Below are 20,543 nucleotides of genomic sequence, written 5' to 3'. Positions count from 1 at the left end.
TTAAGGTGAAAATATAGGTAACATTCAAATAACTTTGTTAAAACCCCATAACATTGTTTAACTCAATTATCAATTATATGGAATTAGGTTTTTTTGATCTGAGCGCTAATAATAGATGAGAATGCCAGTAAAGTTTACACAAATCTCAATCATCAAAGTATAAGATTATTCTCAAATAATCAGACATAGGATTTGTGGGACAAGGCTCCATGCAGTTCAAAGAAGCCACCGGATTTCAGTTTTAAATTGTGTGCAGTAATCTCTCATGTGGATAGTTTCATTGTAAAGTTCAGTCTACTAACACTGTATACTCAAGTTAAAATGGATTTAAATTCTGCGTTTCTTCCACTGTCAAATACAGATGTATAACTCATCAGCACAAAGGCGAGCTGAAACAAACTGCATCAATTTAAGAGAAACCTGGATAAAAATTAAAAATAAAAAGAAATCATTGAATAAGTGAGATGATCCAGGGGAGGTAAAGGCTCATACGCAGGCCAAATTCTATGCATATGAAATCACGGATCAAACACTGCCCAACAGACGTTATTTTTTTCAGCAATACAGCTTTAGAAGGGAATTAACATTAAAGCAACAAGAAAAAGCTGCCGAGGAATATGCATCTATTATCAATGACTGCAATCAATGGAGAGGGAATAGCACTGGGCAAAATAACAAACCTTGATAATTTAGACATACAGCATAGTAACAGGCCCTTCTAGCCCATGAGTCCACACCCCTCAAATGCACCAATTAACCCACAACCCCCATACATGTTTGCATGGTGGGAGGAAACCAGAGCTTCCTGTTGGGTATAAGACCGGCCTCTGCTGAACATCATGATGCCCACGTCAAGATGTCACCCTTCCATATATATATATATATATATATATATATATATAACCCTGTGTCTCAGTAGCCATGTTATTCCAATCGAGGTAAAGGATGAGAAAGCATCACGTCTCCAAGTCTTAATTGTGTGAGTGCATACACAACAGTGACGACAAGGAATGAAATGAACCCAATACATACTCCATGCCCCAACTGTGAGAAGGAAAACAACTGAAGAAAGGTAGAAAACCATTACCTAATAACCCTAACAGATTTCCTCAAAAAGATCAAGGTGAAAGCGTGCCAAAATGGAGGAGGGAAAGTTTGGGGAATTCAACCAAGTAGAAGAAGGTTGGGATAACTACATAGAACAGTTTAACCAATACTGCACAGCCCACAATATTGTGGAAGGTCCAGTAAACTGCAAACTTGCCCTCTTCCTCAGTATAATGGGCAGCAAAACATTCGACCTCCTTAAGACCTTGCTGGCCCCGGAGGATCCAGGGATGAAGACATTCAACAAAGCACAGCTCTAAGGAACCATTTAAGCCCCAAACCACCAGTTATGGCAGGAAGGCAACAATTCTATGAAAGGAGACAAGGACCAGGAGAAACAGTAAGTGAATATCTAGCATCATTGCGTAAACTGGTGGAGCACTGTCATTTCGAGCAGTTTCTAAATCAGGCACTGTGAGACAGAAGGGGCTGGCAAATCTCTAAGCAAGGCAAAAATTATTAGCAATGGATGAAGATGTTACATTACAAATTGCATACAAAACTGCCTGCAACTCTGAAATGGCAGATAAAAACTTGGATGTGGGTCAACCAGACCTTCTGGTTGGGAGGTCTACCCGCCAACAATGCTTCCGTTGTGGGAAATACAACCACCGACTAGAAAACTGTTTCTTCGAAAATTCTAAATGCAACCTTTGCAAAACAGAAGGCCATATCAAGGCTAAATGCCCACTTCTAAAGTGCAGGTGGTCTGCAAATAAACTAAAGTCAAAACAAATGCAGAGAGAGGGGGACAATAATGATGATAACAGCCCAACAGTTGAAATTACAGGTCCTGAGATATTACAGCTAAAAATAAACAGACACTCCCTGAAGATGGAGTTAGTCACAGGGGCAGAGGTGTCCCTAATGCCGTTACATGTAAAGGAATGCTTGTTACCATGATCTGTTACAGGAGGCAGAATCAAAGTGTTTGAAAAATGTACGGTCCAAGTTCAATACAAACAACATCGTAGATACCCAGGGACAAGCACTCTTTGGAAAAAACTGGCTACAACACATTTCCTTAGACTGGCTGTAAATCGGTTCAATACTAAATGTAAACCACACAGACACCTTCCAGCCAAATCGGAAGAAATCCGTGGTTTTCCAACAAGAATTGGGAAAATTAACGGTGTTCAAGCCAACTGCAAATACAAGACAATGTAGAACCAAAATTCTTTAAAGCTAGAACAGTCCCATTTGCTATGAAAGGGAAAAGTGAGGCTGAATTAAACAGACTAAAGCAACAAAGGCATATTAAAACCAACACAATACAGTGATTAGGCAGCGCCCATCGTACCCATACGAAAATCAAACTGTGAGATTCGCATTTGCAGCGATTACAAAGTTACCATCAATCCATCACTCAAAATACCTGAACACCCAAACCCCAAGGCAGAAGAATTGGTCCAAGCACTAAACGGAGGGCAAAAATTCAAAAAACTAGATTTGTCATAAGAAGATCAACTGATAGAATTGGACAAAAAAAAATCGAGGGAATTTTTGACAATCAATACCCATCTGGGACTATTCACCTACACACATGTCTTATGGAATTTTAGCAGCACTTGTGATTTTTCAACCAACAATGGACAAATGACTACATGGACTCTCAGTTGGGTGTTACCTCGATGATGTCATCATCATGGGCCGAAACAACAGTGAACAATGACAAAACTTTTTAAAGGTTTTAATCAGATTACAAAAGGATAATATACGATTACGAAAGGACAAATGTGTCTTCATGCGCCCTTCAGTAACATTTCTATCTTTACAATCGACAATGAGGGGGCGCAAATGAATCCAGCAGGAACAGAAGCCGCTCGCAAGGCCCCATACCCATTCAACAAATTGGAATTACAGTCTTTCCTAGGACTTGTTAATCACTACCAAAAACATATCCCTAATATGTCTACACTATGTAGCCTGCTGAACAAATTACTCAAGAAAGATCAAACATGGTATTGGAATGCAGAAACTAAAAACACAGTCGATCAACTAAAGGAAATACTAACATCAACAAATAAGTGCTGATCCACTACGACCCAAGAAAAGAAGTTACACTAGCCGTGGTTACTTCACTAGGAGCAGTACTACCCCAAATCACAGAAAAAGATAAGCAACCAGTAGCATTTGCTTTGCAAATATTAAACACAAGCGAGCACAATTACGTCCAACTAGAAAAAGGATTGGCAATCATTTTTGGTGTAAAAAAAATTCCACCAATATCTTTACGGAAGAAAATTCACACTGATCACAGACAACAAGCCTCTTAGTTTAATCCTGGGGCCACACAGGATTAGCTGTGGCCAGAATTCAAAGGTGGGCCATGCTACTAGCAGTGTATAACTCTGATATAAAACATAAACCAGGAACATTCAACAGCCATGCAGATGCCTTATCACACATGCCGCTACTCGAGACTGAACGAGAATAAATTATTAAATGGACAGCGGAGGCAGCAGCCATCAACCAAGAACAAATTCAACAACTGCCCATTACAGCCCAGATGATCAGAAAGGAAACCTGAAAAGAGGCAACATTAAACAAGATCCTATACTTCACCCTTAATGGGTGGCCTGAATCTGAAGTTATCCCAGAAGATCTAAAACCTTACCACACATGCCACCATGAACTATCAGTCGAAGAAGGATGTTTACTGTGGGGCACCTGTACAATTATTCCAGCCAAATGGCAAATTACCATGTTATCAGAATTGCACCACAACCATCCAGGAATGGTACAAATGAAGACACTGGCTCTCCATAGAAAGAGACATTGAAACAACGGTAAGAGAATACAAAGTATGTCAGTCAATGCAGCCAAAAATGCCGCAAGCCGAAGCTAACCCATGGAAATGGCCATCCAAACCCTGGCATCGGATTCATGTAGACATCGCTGGACCATTCATGGGTGAGACTTTCCTAATAGCTGTGGACACGCACTCCAAACGGCCAGTAATTTCACAGCTGAAAAACACCAAAGCATATCCCACGAGCAATCTTTGCCACTTACGGATTGCCTCGTGAATTAATTACGGATAATGGGCCTCAATTTACATCAGAACATTTTTTAAAAATTTATGTGCGACTACAATATCAGACATATTTTATCAGCACCCTATCACCCGAGTACTAATGGGGAGGCAGGATGTTTTGCACAAATATTCAAAAAAGAAATGAAAACCTTTAAACTTCTAAATGCTTCCTGGACACACAAAATTGCAGATTTCCTATTGGGGTAAAGAAACACACCACATTCTACCACAAAACACACCGCAGCAGAACTAATGTTTGGCCGCAGCCTGCAGATCAGGCTGTCCACAGTTCATCCAGATATGGGTCTCCGATTGCGAAAAAAACAGCACTGCCACAAACCTCACCGAGAACATTGGAAGTGGGTGTTAGAGTTCTGGTACAAGATTATACAGTATAAAGACTCGATCGCCGACCCAACTACCTATGGGTCCCGAGCAAAGACCGGCAGAGCAAACCACGCCAAGGTGGTCCAAAAGAGAAAGAAGACCACCTGAACGGTTAAAGGGTCCAAAAGAGAAAGAAGACCACCTGAACGGTTAAAGGGTCCAAAAGAGAAAGAAGACCACCTGAACGGTTAAAGGGTCCAAAAGAGAAAGAAGACCACCTGAACGGTTAAAGGGTCCAAAAGAGAAAGAAGACCACCTGAACGGTTAAAGGGTCCAAAAGAGAAAGAAGACCACCTGAACGGTTAAAGGGTCCAAAAGAGAAAGAAGACCACCTGAATGGTTAAAGGGTCCAAAAGAGAAAGAAGACCACCTGAACGGTTAAAGGGTCCAAAAGAGAAAGAAGACCACCTGAACGGTTAAAGGATCCAAAAGAGAAAGAAGACCACCTGAACGGTTAAAGGACTATGTGCCCTGATTATTATTAAATATTTTCCCTTTTATAATTATTCCTCAGATGTATTCTAATTCTCACTTGGAGTCTTATTAGTTTGAAGGGGCTCAGTCAGCATTTACTGCAAGGTGGGGGAAGAGTGTTGGGTATAAGCTCCTCCTCTGCTGGACATTATGATGTCACCCTTCATATATATATATATCTATATATATATATCTATATATAGATATATATATAGATATATATAGATATATATAGATATATATAGATATCTATAGATATATATAGATATATATATATCTCTGTGTGTCAGTAGCTATGTTAGTCTAATAGAAGTAAAGGATGAGAAAGCATCACGACTCACTGTTAACCATGCTGCCCATAAATTTGTGTAAGACTGACAGCATGTCTACACTATTTCTCATAAGACTTCATTTACATTCCAGATTAAGAACCATCTCAACCCTGAATGAGTACACTGCTCCATAGTGCCACACAGTCGCTCTCAATGTTGGTTATCAGTCACGTGAGGCTTTTCACAGTCAGGATGGGAATGGATCAAGTAGCAGAGTGTGGGTTGAGGAGCAAAGACCAGAGATCTTAAACTAAACATATAATGATCAGCAATTGGAAATAGCTTAAAACCTTGCCAGTTTCCCTCCCAATTGCATGACTGCTTGTATAATGAAAAGATGGAAAGGGAAGAGGGAGAAAAAAGAACAAAAGATGCAATTCATTGAAATTATGTTGGGAAATATTCTGAGTTTCTATGCATAATCTTTGGAGTATTGGGGGAGCTACACAGATATGAAGAGGTCCAGTAGCTTTCGAGAGAGAGAAAAAACAATTCAGTGATCCAGGTAAACTGAAAGTGAAAGTAATTCAGTGAGGTAAGGGTCAATGAGCACATTGCAAACAGGATCAAGACAGATTTTTAAGAGTTGGAATGTGCGCAAAGGGACAAATCGGACTGATGGGAAATACTTGGGAGTAGTCATATCTGGAGAAGAAAGATAGAAAAGTTGGTATGAAGTCATGAAATAGGGGTCAAGACAAGCAGTTTATTTTTTGAAGTGGTGGCAGATAATCACCAGCTCTTGTTCTATTGCGGTGCTGACCTTTGTATAATTTTCCTTCCCCCCACTAAAATGTGGGACATACATTAGTTTTCCACAATGTTCCAAGTATATGTGAGCCAACTGCTGCCAAGATGAAGAGAACTGGAGTAACATGTCTGACATTATAGGTCAAAACTTCATGTCTGAAAGTCACTTTCCAGATGTTATCTTCCAGAAAAAGATCACCTTTAGGAACTTAACTGTTCTTTTGGTCGGACAAAAGTTATTACTCTACAAAAAGTATATATTAAGTGTATACTGTATTCCTGAATATATGATACAACACAAGAAGTTTGTAAATAACTGCTAATTTTAGCTCAAAAATCTTTTAAGATAAAATGGCATTGACTGCCAGTACAATAATGGCACAGTACAGGCAAAAACTTGTCTTACTTCAATAGCATGCTGGAACTGTTCATGCTCACGCTGTAGCTGCTCAGCTTCCTGAAGTGAACTAGCAGTAATGAGGCCTGCATTTAGCATGGATTCTCCATTCCGAATCCAACCCAGCACCTACAACAAAACCAAAAGCACAAACTGATGATATACAATAAAGGTTCAAAGGAATGGCAATTCAGGAGAATCAGATGGAAGGATTTGGGAGGGAATTTCATACCTTTGGCCTAGGTTACTAAAAACCTCTCCCATAGGTGGGGCAGGGAGATTTGGGGGGTGGGGGGCGGGTAAGAACCAGAACCTGATGGTCTATTTAGTTTACTAACTCCAAAAATGAGGAATATCACTGAAGTGCATATTACCTGGCATAAAAAAGCTTGAACACTTCCTTGATCATCCTATATTTTTAGTAACAGCTGTGGCGGCTCACCACTAGGCAGGCGAACTGGCCCCGCTTGTAAGCCACGCAGCGGGGCAGCCAGCCAAAATGGTGCCGTCGGGGGTTTTCCCTTCCTCCCAGCACGGGGCTCAGAAGCCCGCGTTGGGGGACCACGTGACGCCCGGGTGACATCAGCAACCTCCAGCGCGGTTCTCAGCCAGGTCCAGGCTGGGAGTATAAGTGCAGCCCAGCAGCCAGCAATAAACCAGTCTGCTCACTGAGCTCAACCCGTCTGGTTGTGTGTGTTCTTTCAGGACTACACTATTGTAGCTGCCACTACACAGCAAACATTCCAAGAGGCAACACACATACACATTGCATGTTTCAGCTCCTGCAATGACAGTGAACAAAATGTAAGAAATTACTGTTGAGAACTCTTATCAACCAAAGTCCCCACCCCTTCTCAACCAGAATGACTATCACTAAAAACTTCAAATGTGAAGAGTTGCATGTCAGATCTGGCCCAACTTGTTGCACTTCACAGAGATGAATGTTAGTTCAATGCAACACTAGAAAGTTTCTGTGTTTAAGATCAGATTAGCCATTTTTTGAGTGAGGAAATTTATCATTGCCAACTACATAAAATATTGCTCTTCAATTCCAATCTCATGTCAATCTAGTACATTTTCAGTACAAATTCACTCCCTTTCTTCTTCTTTTCTTTGGCTTGGCTTCGCGGACGAAGATTTATGGAGGGGGTAAATGTGGGTATAAATACTGAATTTTAACCTGTTTAACTTCAGCCTGTAGGTGTCTCAGCTGCACACACTGCTCCAAGTGCCGACGGTGTTGCTCTGCGGTCAGGTCCAATTCCTGCTGCTTCTCGTGCAGAAACTCTAGCAGGTCTTGCACACGAGTCGCCATGTCAACATCTCTGTCACACGTTAACTCAACACCTAAAAGGAAAGAGCAAATACAAAAATAATATAATTTTGTTTCCAAATACTTGTTTTCTCAAAGTACTTACTCTTGACTCCTTGCTGGTCTGGAGGATTGACAGTTATTTCTTTTTTTTAAAGACAAAATATTTAAGGAGTTAGTGGACCAAGAGGAAGTGTATATAGTCTAAATGGTTCTAGGTTTATGACAATTCATCTTGAATTGTCAAAGAACTTGCAATATTTGCCACCTATGATTTTAATACAGAGAAGATGTGGTGCACATGACAGCAATAAATTAAATTAATTAAATATCAGAGAGTCCAAAATTAAATGTGTTTGATCTCTGCACCAAACTCTGTCTTCCAGGCACTAAGCCCATACTGTGCCTATTTTTTGAGAGTTGGAAACAGACTGTTCACAATACCTGATCCACATCCTCTCCATTCACAAACAACTTACTTCCATAATGATCCCGATAGCCTTACCTAAGTTGGACTGAAGCTGGAATCTTCATTCACTCTTACCTTATACCAAGATTCAACTTCTCCAATCATCAACCTTCCACTCTGCACCCTTTGTAAACATGAGCCATTCGAACATTAAAAAAATTATCCAAATGAAATTATTTATCATTGTGGAGATAATTTAGATCCTGCATCCTCTATAGTTCCTGGAAGGTTATAATCGAAAGGACAATGATTAGAACCTACCTGAAGCTTGAACTTCATTCACATACTGGAGTAACTCTTGTCCCTGATGGATGACATCAAAGGTCAAGTTGTTCATGGTTAGGGATTTATCAGCATGGTGTTGCAACCTCTGTTCAGCAAGAGTCAAATCTTCAGTGTCAAAATCATTCATCTGCTGAGACAGTTCGTCACCCCAAGATTCGAGGTCTGAAATAATCTGAAAGAAGCAAGCCATCATAGTTTATGGACAGATTCTAGCCTTCAAGTGGCAAGATTGCTTTCAATGTGATGAAAATTAATTTGTTAAAGCTTATCATTAAAACATAAGGTTATACACTGGTTTCTATACAATGCCATTAAAGAGTAAAAATAATAATTTACCACTGAAAAACAAAATTGACTAAAGAACATGATGACTCAATGTACTTAACACAAAAAGGGAGAATTACTGCAAGTTTCAATCTCACCAGATAATCAGACCAAAATATATGAGACCTTAGCAGTGCTCCGATGAAACCGTTTCATTTAAATTGAAGGTCAATACTAGCATTTTGTCATTTAAATAAAATCATTGGTGAAGTTTCCAAATAATCTCTGCATTGTCTACCTCACATTATTAAAATGCAAAAATATCTACTTTTATAAAATACTTGAATTTCACAAAATAAACGGCAGTTCAATGGAACCATTAACTTGCTTTTATTTTTCAAATCACAAGGGTGGCCTTCAAGAAGACATTTTCTGTCTCAATATTTGCAATACATGGAGCTAATTATATGTATTGTGGCGGTCCACTCTCTCGTGGCGAACCGGCCCCGCGTGTAATGCCACGTGGCGGGGAAGCCATAGGAAGATGGCGCTGTTAGGGGGTTTTCCTGACTCAAGCCTCCCCCGCAGCGCGCGCCTCAGGCAGCGATTATAATGTCACCACACACGTGCCGACTGAGCCTGTGCTGCCCTTAAAGGGGCATGCGTGAAATTCAAATAAAACAGTCGTTAACAACCCTCAACGTGGTGGCTGTGCTTTCTCCAGCTGCGCCTAGCACCACATTGGTAACCACAACAAGCCCAGATGTCTCTCTGGTCTTCACGACATGGACTCGGCAATCAAGCTTCCCCCCTTCTGGACCCATTGCCCGCGGACATGGTTTAGGCAGGCGGAAGCGCAATTCCAGCTCAGAAACATTTCAGCAGACACCACGACGTTCTACCATGTCGTGAGCGCGCTGAACCAAGAAACAGCAGCTAGGGTGGACGACCTCATACACCATTTACCGGCAGAGGGTAAATATACCACCTTCAAGAACTTGCTCCTTGGCATGTTTGGCCTCACCCCCCCAGCAGCGGGCTTCCAGGCTCTTGCACCTGTACGGGCTTGGGACTGCAGCCCATCAGCAGTAATGGAAGAAATGCTGGCCCAGGCGGAGAATCATAAGCCTTGGTTCCTCTTCCGCCAGATTTTCCTTGAGCAGATGCCTGAGGATATCCAGCTGCTCCTAGCAGACGAGGATTTTGTGGACCCACGTAAAATTGCGGCTCGGGCGGATGCCCTCTGGCGCACGAGTCAGCCCTCAACCAGGTTTCGCGACCAGGAACCAGCCGACCAAAAGCCACCCCTAAGCACAAGCCAGAGGAGAGCCATTCCACCTGGTGCTTTTATCACCAGCGCTGAGGAGCGCAAGCCCGTAAGTGCCGGCAACCCTGTAGCTTCCAAGGAAACGACCAGGCCACCCACCGTTGTTGGCTGCGACGGCTGGCCACGTGAACAGCCTCCTTCATGTCACCGATAAATCCACCGTTCAGCATTTCCTGGTGGACACAGGGGCCGAGCTGAGCGCCCTACCCCCCAAAGCTCTAGAGACTCGCACCCAATCTCGCGGTCCAACCCTGTGGGCGGACAATGGTTCCACCATCAAGACCTACAGTACCCGCAGAGCATGGTGGGTACTGCGTTGTTGGGGGCCGACTTCCTGAGGGATCATGGCTTGCTGGTCGATATGAAGAACAAGAGGCTGGTCAACGCCCGTACATTCAACTCAGTGCATTTGGACACCGCAGATGCCTGCAAACCTGAGATCGCTGACAATGCCGCCGTCATGGACAAGTATTCAAGTATACTCCATGAGTTTCCCACCATCTTGGAGCCATGCTTCAATGCCGCCTTGCCACAGCAGGGGTGTTCCATCACATCACCACGCAAGGCCCCCCGATGCACGCCAAACCCAGACAGCTGCCGTCCAAAAGGCTGCAACAGGCGAAGGAGGAATTGTCAAGGCTGCAAGAGTTGGGGATTGTCCGGCGCTCAGACAGATCACTGCAGTTCCTGGGGCACACCATATCAGCAGCTGGGGCTGCTCCGGCACCGGAGAAGGTGGAGACTGTCCAACGTTTCCTCAAACCAGCCACCCTCAAAGGCCTGCAGAAATTCGTGGGGACGGTGAACTTTTACCATTGTTTTATCCCCGGCGCCGCCCGTACAGTGCGTCCACTGTTCGCACTGATCGCTGCAAAGGAAAAGACATTATCCTGGTCAGAAGAGGCAGACAGATCTTTTACGGCAACAAAGGAGGCCCTCGCCAGCATGACGCTACTGGTGCATCCACGCCTGGAGGCACATACGGTGCTCTCGGTGGATACCTCTGCCATGGCGGTCAGGGGAGTGCTGGAGCAATGGCATCATGGACAATGGCGCCAACTGGTCTTTTTCGTAAGCAGCTGCGCTCGAGTACAGCGCATTTGATTGGGAGCTCCTGGCCCTGTACTTGGTCAACCACCACTTCCGTAACTTCCTGGAGGGCAGACCCTTCATGGACTTCACAGACCACAAACCCCTCGGCCAGCACTCGCGATGGCCAAGGACCCGTGGTCAGCCAGGCAACAGCGCCACCTCTCTTACGTGTCAGAGTTCACCACTGACATCCGGCACAAAGCGGACAAGGACAATGTGGTAGCAGACACACTCTCGCGCCCGACCATCAACACTCTTGCCGCCGGCCTTGACTATACGCAGCTAGCCCAGGCCCAGTGGCACATCGCAGAGACACAAGCCCTCTGAACTGCCATCTCGACCCGTGATCTCGAGGACATCCAGTTGCTGAACAGCCCGGACACACTGCTCTGCGACGTCTCCACTGGCCCACCGGGTCTGGTAGTCCACCACAGTGGAGAGCGAGGGTCTTCAGCCTAGTCCACGATCTAGCTCACCCTTCGGTGAAGACGTCCTTGCGGATGGTGACGGAGCGATTCGTGTGGTACGGGCTCAAGAATGAGGTGGCGGAGATGGCTAGTGCCAGGCCTCCAAGGTCCACCGGCACACACAGGCTCTGATCCAACACTTCAACTTGTCGGCACGGAGGTTCCAGCACATCCATGTTGATGTCGTTGGTCCCTTGCCAGTGTCCAGAGAAGCATGCTACCTCCTTACAGTGGTGAACCAAGCTACGAGATGGCCCGAGGCCATCCCTATCAGAGAGGCTTCCGCAGAGACGTGTGCTAGGAACCTGGTCAGTCAGTGGATCGCTCAATTCGGGGGTTCCACGACATATCACCAGTGACAGGGGCGCCCAGTTTACCACCGCACTTTGGGCCCAGCAGGCAAGACTCCTAGGGGCTTAAGCTCCACCACACCACAGCCTACCACCCGCAATCCAATGATTTGGTGGAGAAGTTTCATCAGCATCTAAAATCCGCACTCATGGCTTGACTCACCGGCCCAGACTGGGCCCTCCTCGGGATCAGGACTGCAAGCTTCATCGGCAGAACTGGTATACGGCATGCCACTCTCCTTGCCCAGCGAGTTTTTCGGCCCAGAATCCGGCACCGCACCCAAGCACACGAACCTGCTGGCAGATCTCCGCAGAAAACTCGCCTCCCTGGCCTCCCCACCATTGTGCCATGGCACCCAAATGTCTCACCGCCCCAAGGAACTGGACTGAGCACAATTCATGTTCGTCCGGAGAGAAATGCAGATGGCACCATTGCAGTGCCCATACGATGGTCTGTATAAGGTCTTTAAGGTCTTCCAGCAATCCGGCGGAACTTTCACGTTGGACTTGGTGGGGGGGGGGGGGGGGGGGAGAAGAAACATTTCACAGTGGACCGCCTGAAGGTAGCACACTTGGATTTATCGCAGCCAACACGGACGGCCGTGCCTAAACACCTAGGCCGCCCACCCAAGCAGTGGGACATGTAGCTGGTTCTGGGGGGGCGGTTTGTGTGGCGGCGCACTCTCTCATGGTGAACCGGGCCCGTGTGTAATGCCACGTGGCGGGGCAGCCATGGGAAGATGGCGCCGTCAGGTTTTCTTCCTGACTTAAGCCTCCTGCACAGTGCGCGCCTTGGGCAGCGATTATGATGTCACCACGCATGTGGTGACTGAGCCAGCACTGCCCTTAAAGGGGCGCACGCTAAATTCAAATAAAAGTCGTTAATGACCCTCAACGTGGTGGCTATGCTTTCTTCAGCTGAGCCTAGTGCCACAGTATGTTGAGTCAATATGCTAAGTAGTAATTGTAGTGAAACCATCAATCTTTCCTCAGTAATTCCAGAAATTAATCTGGGAATTCAGAAAATAGTTAAGTACAACAGATTTCACTTTTTACCCTGCAACCCAATTACAGATGAACCTTACAAACATCTGTTCATCATGCAAACCATCCCTGTCCATTTCTACACTTAAAAATTCTTACCTGTAAACTGTACTGAAATTGAAACAGGCCAACTCTGTGCATAAAAGGTCACATTTGTAACCTAGACACAGAAGTAACCTCAATTCCACTCTGAAAAATTGACTGGTTTATTTTGCATAACTAAGTGAATTAATTCTGTGACATTACTGTGCTGTGCTGCAGGGTGGCACACTTCAGATTACTCAGCAATTTTTAAAAATCTTTCATGATTCTTGTCAACTGCTTTACTCTTGCACATTAACTACAGTACAAATCCGATGATCTGAAATTGGATCTCTGAAATTCTCATTTATCCGAATTTAAAAATTTCGGATAAATGACTATCCCAAACAAATTAGAAATCCTCATTTATCCAAAAAATTTTTCAGAGCCGACCTGACTTCTCAGGTTGAAAAAGAATTCACTCAACATGAAATTACAACACTATTGTCCTCGTTCAGGTAACTCCCTCTCCTCATTCTTTCCATTTCTTCTTTACCTTCCCCTATTGACTTTTCTCTCCATTTCTTCCCTTGAAACTGCATGCCACTGTCTCCCAGCCGCAAGCAGTCAGAAGAAACCCTTGTTCCGTCCGGCGTCATCAAGGAGAGCAGCACCCTGGGCAAGAGCAGGACCATGGGCTCAGTGGGGTACCCGGTGTGCATGTGCGGTAGGCTTAGAGGAGGATTCGGAGTCGGGACTCGGGAGCCAGGAGCTCAGGTGACCAAAGAAGCAGGTGCCTGCTGACTCACTAGTGAGTGTTCCACTGGCCCAGGAAGCCTCTTTGGGGATTGGCGCCAGCGGTCAGTGATCGGTGGCAGTGTTGCAACAGCATTTTTTTGATGAGAATTAAACATTATTTTAATGATTAAAAAACCTTCCCTTGTTTAAACATTGATACAAGTGATTTGCTGTTTCAACTGGGAAATTTTAAAAAATGACAATTTCTCCGAAAAAACTGTTTATCCGACATAGGGCCAGTTCCAACCATTTCAGATAATTGGAGTTGTATTGTAGATGAATGGCAAAACTGTTATTAAATTCATTAATTCCTTCAGTTGTTTTCCATCTACTTTAAGTATCAACATCTATGATGGTACAGTTTCTTATAATGATGTTTATTGTTATACAAATCAACACAAAGTATATCTGCATCAAAATTTCTACTTTCTCCACCCAAACAGCTACATGTATTAAAAAAAATGTATTAGTGTATATTAAATTATCAAAGTATGGAAAAAGTTAATAAAAATGGACAGATAGCTCAATTCATAATTTTAAAGTTAGTGTTTAGATCATGCAGACTGTCTTTTTGTGGTGCCAGAGTAATAACTTATTAATCGATATTTGTAAGTTGATATGCAAACAAAAAAATTGGCAAACTATTTGACTGCAGAGTACATCACAGCTGAGTCACACAATATCCAGCAAATATCTCTACTTGTGGTGGACTTTTTGTCTGATTCTGGCCATTGAAGCTAAATGAGATTAAATAAATAAATAAAAATAACCTGTGATTCTCAGGCTTTGAAAAACATAAATCATCTTGGTCGCACATGAACACGCATGAGTACAATTACTCTGCAGAAGGTTGGCAAACCCTCCACAATCAACATTACCACAGAGCTGTATTCTTAGGCCCCTGATCTATGCATTATACACCTCTGAATGTGTGGCTTGGTACAACACCACCATCTACAAATTCGGTGACAATACCATGGTAGTGGGTTGTATAAACAGGATAAAGGAGGGAAATTGAAAACTTGGCTGAATGGAGCACCACCAACAACTTCACACTCAATGTCACCAAAACCAAGGAGCTGATCTTTGTCTTCAGGAGGGAAAACCAGAGGGTATGATCCAGTGATCATTGGGAAATCAGAGATAGAGAGGGTGAGCAAAGTTAAGTTCTTAGAAGTTACTATCTCGAGGATCTTTCCTGGACCCAACACACTAAAGGCATTGTGATGTCATATGTACTCTGATAAAAACCTGAAATCAGAAAGAAAGCCTCACCTTCTTCAGGAGTTTGTGGAGGTTTGGCACGACAATGGAAAACCTGGCAAATTTCTACAGATGTGTGGTGGAAAGGGTGCTGACCGGCTCCATCATGGTCCCATAGGGAGACATCAATGCCTGAGCATAAAGCCCTCCAAAAGGAAGATGGGACAGTCCAGGACATCGCAGGTAAACCCCTCCCCACCATTGAGAACATCTATAGGGTACAGTACTGTCAGAGATTCATGGAGGATCTACACCATCTGCACACCCTCTGCCATCAGGAAAGAAATATAGGTGCCACAAGACTCACTCCACCAAGTTCATGAATAGCTGCTAATCCTCCACCATAGACTCCTCAATAACAAATTCTATCAGGGACTTATTTAAAATAAAACTTTTGCACCTCATTGATTTTTTCTCTCCCTCTCTCTGTCTCTCTCTTTGGCTTGGCTTCGCGGACGAAGATTTATGGAGGGGGTAAAAGTCCACGTCAGCTGCAGGCTCGTTTGTGGCTGACAAGTCCGATGCGGGACAGGCAGACACGGTTGCAGTGGCTGCAGGGGAAAAATGGTTGGTTGGGGTTGGGTGTTGGGTTTTTCCTCCTTTGCCTTTTGTCAGTGAGGTGGGCTCTGTGGTCTTCTTCAAAGGAGGTTGCTGCCCGCCAAACTGTGAGGCGCCAAGATGCACGGTTTGAGGCGATATCAGCCCACTGGCTGTATTTACAGCTTATTTTGCATTTCTTTATTTGTTTATTGTGTACGTTGAACAGTTTTGTTTGCACTGCCATAAGTGGTAGTTCTGCCTCAACTGCAGTTAAAAGAATTTCAGGATTGCATGTGATGGCATGTATGTACTCTGAGAATAAATTTGAAATCTGAAGTTCATCATGGGCACTGACCTCCCATCCATTAAAGACAAGGGCAGTGAACAACGTGAAGGATCCTCATCCTCGTGGTTCCAACCTCTTCTAACTGCTACCTCAGGCATGAAGTACAGAAGCCAAAAGAGTAGCACCCTTTTTCCCCAACAGTTGTCAAGCTCTTGAATACCCCAGGACCACAAAAAGATCTGTCAGCACCACTGAAATATCTCTTTTCTTTGCTTGAACTGTAATTGTGAATATTTATCTAACTTTTAAACTTTTTTTTCCAGTCTTGGCACATTGTAATAAGTTCATCCATACTGCTATAGTTGGTGTACCTGTGTGATTTCAGCAAATAAAATTTTTGGTGCATCTGTACATTGTACTTATGTTCTTCTTTCTTTCTTTCTTTCTTTCTTTGGCTTGGCTTCGCAGATGAAGATTTATGGAGGGGTAAGGTCCACTTCAGCTGCAGGCTCGTTTGTGGCTGACAAGTCCGATGTGGGACAGGCAGACACGGTTGCAGCGGTTGCAAGGGAAAATTGGTGGGTTGGGGTTGGGTGTTTGGTTTTTCCTCCTTTGTCTTTTGTCAGTGAGGTGGGCTCTGCGGTCTTCTTCAAAGGAGGTTGCTGCCCGCCGAACTGTGAGGCGCCAAGATGCACGGTTTGAGGCGATATCAGCCCACTGGCGGTGGTCAATGTGGCAGGCACCAAGAGATTTCTTTAGGCAGTCCTTGTACCTTTTCTTTGGTGCACCTCTGTCACAGTGGCCAGTGGAGAGCTCACCATATAACACGATCTTGGGAAGGCGATGGTCCTCCATTTCTGGAGACGTGACCTACCCAGCGCATTGTACTTATGTATACTTATGTATATGTATATGACAATAAACTCTCATCATGAACTCATCTGATTAAAAAGAACTGGATGAATTTATGTGCTAATTTTTGCTTTTAGAAATATAATGCAATCAGTTCTCTTTTTCTTTGATTTTATGAGGCAAGGCTATGATCATTCCTGGTATGTGGGTAGCTATGACAATGGGCAGTGGGTGGGGTAACAGGGGAATGAAACTGTGGGCAAAACAAATAGTGGTCTTCAGAATGAACTGAGCATCTGCAGTAGGATCCATTTGCCTTGAATGAAATGAAGCTTCCATAAGGTAACTCACAAGTTCAAGATCAGCCAGAGGGCAGATATCATACATCTGAACAACCAAACTGCTACTGAACTCATCTAGTCTGCTAACAAAGCACTGATATGCCAAACAAAGGGGCCAGAAGCATGACTGGAGTGAGAATCATGACCATATACTATTGAAAAAAAGAAGCTAAGTTGCTTACGTTTTATTTTAATGTTTTAAGTTATTTGCTAGCAATTTAAGTCAATATAACTAAAACATATATTAATAACTTCAATTCAGGATTGAGACTGAAAACCTGGCTGAATGGTGCACCAATAACAACCTTGCACTTAATGTCACCAAAAACTAAAGAGCTGATTGTTGACTTCAGATGTGGAGATAGTGAGCAAATTTAAGTTTTGGGGAGTCACTATCTCGGAGGATCTTTCCTCGACCCAACACACTGATCGCATTGTGAAGAAAGCACGTCAGCGCCTCAGGAGTCTGCAGTTTGGTATAACACTAGAAATTTCTACAGAGCTGTGGTGGAAAGTGTGCTGCATCGCGCTCTGGTATGGGAACACCAAGAGTCAAGCATAAAGCCCTCCAGAATGTAGTGGACACAACCCAGGAAATATCAGGCAAAACCCTCCCCATTATTGAGTACATCTACAGGGAATGTTGCTGCTGGAGAGCAGCAACAATCATCAAAGACCCTCACCACCCAGCACACACACTGTTCTCGCTGCTGCTGTCAAAAAAGAGGTATAGGTGCCACAAGACTCACACCACCAGATTCAGGAAGCCCTCCCCCATCAGTCTCCTCAATGACAAACTTGATTAGAGACTCATTTAAGGACTCTTACTTGTGCACTTCATTGATTTTCTTTTTGTTCTCTCTGTACTGCTCAGTCAGTTTGTTTACATTTGTTATCTGTTTACAGTTCTTTGTTTGTTTATATGCTTATGCTGTGAACTGTTTACTCTTTGCACCATCAATTGGTAATAATTCTGCCTCACCTGCAAGAAAAAGGATTCTCAGGGTTGTACAGTACAATTCCAATTATCTGAAATTGGATTTTCCCAAATCCTCATTTATCTGAATTTTTTTTTTAAAATTTGGATAAATGAGGATATTAGAAATAAATCAGAAATCCTCATTTATCTGAAATTTTCTTGGAGCAGAACTGACCTCACAGGTTGAAAAAAATGTCCCTGACATGAAATTAGAACAATGATTGTCCTCATTTCAGGTAATTCCCTCCCCTCTCTCTTTCCATTTTTTATTTATCTTTCCCTATTGACTTTTCTCTCCAACTCTCCCTCTCAAACTGTGTGCCACTGTCTTCCAGCCGCAAATGGTCAGGAGAATTCCTTGTCCCAGCATCAAGGAGAGCCGCCGCCTCCTGGGGAGGAGCAGGACCTCGGGCTCAGTGGCATTCCCTCCCCTCCTATCCTCTCCCATTTCCTCCCTCCCTCCTCAGCACAGCTGATGCCGACTCCAAATTGTTCCCTGGCCTACTTCCCCATGTGCATGTATGGTAGGTCGAGGGGAGGATTTGGAGTCTGGATTTCAATGTCGGGAGCTCTGGTGACAGGGGAGACAGGAGCCCACCGACTCACCAGTGAGTGTTCCACCGGCCCAGGATCAGCGGCAGTGGTGAATTTGTGTCAGGGATGTCTCGGTGATTGGTGAGAATTAAACATTATTTTAATACTTAAAAAGCCTTCCCTTGTTGTTTGTTGTTGTTTAAACTTTGAAACAAGTGATTTGCTGTTGCTAGTAGGCTGTTTTTAAAAATGATGAGTTCTCCAAAAAAAATGTTTATTCAACTTAGGCCCAGTCCCAACCATTTCGGATAATTGGAGTTGTACTTTATTGTGATGTCAGGTATGTACTCTAACAATAAATCTAAATCTGAAATCTGTTTTATATATTCCTATCAATGATCACCACAATGAAATGTAAATATTCAAATCTGATTTTTGGAAAAATGCAAAGCAAGATACAAAATTATAACATGGCTGGTAAGCATCCTTGAAATCCACACTATTCAGAAGCATATTATTAATAAACACTTATTCAGCAGAAATGGCCAACTTGACCAGGTAAAAATTCACAAGATTACAAGATATAAGAGTGGAAGGAGGCCAATCGGCCCATTTGGGCCTGCTCTGCTATTTAATCATGAGCTGATCCTTATCACTCAGCTTCACTCCCTGGCCTTCTCCCAGTAAGCCTTGATGTCCTGACTAATTAAATACCTGTCAATTTCTGTCTTAAATACACTCAACATCTTCACTTCCACTACCGCCTGTGGCAACAAGTTCCACAGATTCACAACTCTCTGGCTAAAGAAATTTCTCCACATTTCTGTTTTAAATTGACATCGTTAAATTGTGGCCTTTTGTCCTAGAAACCCAAACATTAATTCTCATGGATGAAGAAAATGACATCAATAATTATAAGTTGATTGCTCAGTTGCCAGGAACAGTCCATCACACACCTGAAAACCAGATATTTTCAAGAATAGGCATTGTAGGTATTATCTATTAATGTAACTCCTTTCTTTTAATAAAAGCGTGGTAGCTCAAAGGCTGCTGAACCAGGAGAATTTTACTGTGTTAATGAAAATGTAGCTAACCTGTCCAGCTCACCACTACTTTTAGAATGACAACTGTATGAATTTAATCAACTTTGTAAGCCAGTATATACAAGATTTTTTAAAATGTATCAAAGATTTCTGAAATCTCAGGGTGCTTTTTTAAAATAAACCAGTTACAGTTAGTACTGGTTGCATCTCAAATTATTCATATCAGATATCAGCTCGTAACAAGTCAGCTACTATCTTTAAGGGTGGAATGTCTTTATGCAATTGATGCAAGACAAAATACCCTGGTTTCTTTGGAATGTAGCAACAAATAATGAGGAATACCTGAGAAAATATTTTCCTGAGTGCTACTTGCTACTTCCAAGATTAAATTAGATTTATTTCACATCAAAACAAACAAGATTTTATCCATCTTTATTAAATCTGAGACATCACTAGTCAGATTAATGTTTTAATTCCTTTACTTGTTTCAGGGACCAAATTTAGCAGTTTGATTTTTGTATAGATTTATTGAGCCAGTCACAGAGGCAATGTTGAACACAAATAGCAGGAAGTCAAGAAATTATATAAATGAGGGGCACAAAGGAGTGGAAATTAAAGGGGGTGGGAATAAGTAGAGTTTAGGGAACCTTGAATAGCATTTAACTAAATACAGGATTATCATTTCATAATAAATTCAGCTCATACTAAATTGAGCACTTTAAGGAGACAGTTACTGAAATCTTGTTTTAGAAAGCTCTTACTTGATATGAATGATTCCTGAGTGATGACAAT

At 43.1% G+C, this 20,543-nt stretch overlaps 1 protein-coding gene across 10 annotated transcripts in view; it reads right to left on the bottom strand.

Moving 5' to 3' along the window:
• Positions 1-20,543, bottom strand: part of LOC138751657 (triple functional domain protein) — a 470,729-nt gene that overhangs the window by 208,875 nt on the left and 241,311 nt on the right. For all 10 annotated transcript variants that reach the window (XR_011350109.1, XM_069914229.1, XM_069914228.1 and 7 more), the window contains 3 exons: positions 8,527-8,722; positions 7,665-7,831; positions 6,494-6,613 (listed from right to left, as the gene is read on the bottom strand). Coding sequence is in view for 9 of the 10 variants with exons in the window: in XM_069914229.1 (XP_069770330.1) it covers positions 6,494-6,613; positions 7,665-7,831; positions 8,527-8,722 (483 nt within the window). In the remaining variant the exon portion in view is untranslated. The remainder of the gene's footprint in view (positions 1-6,493; positions 6,614-7,664; positions 7,832-8,526; positions 8,723-20,543) is intronic.

This window comes from Narcine bancroftii, chromosome 1 (genome assembly GCF_036971445.1).
Source record: "Narcine bancroftii isolate sNarBan1 chromosome 1, sNarBan1.hap1, whole genome shotgun sequence".
Lineage (NCBI taxonomy): Eukaryota > Metazoa > Chordata > Chondrichthyes > Torpediniformes > Narcinidae > Narcine > Narcine bancroftii.
The sequence above is the reverse complement of the archived record's forward strand: the minus strand, read 5'-3'. Positions and strand labels throughout refer to the sequence as shown.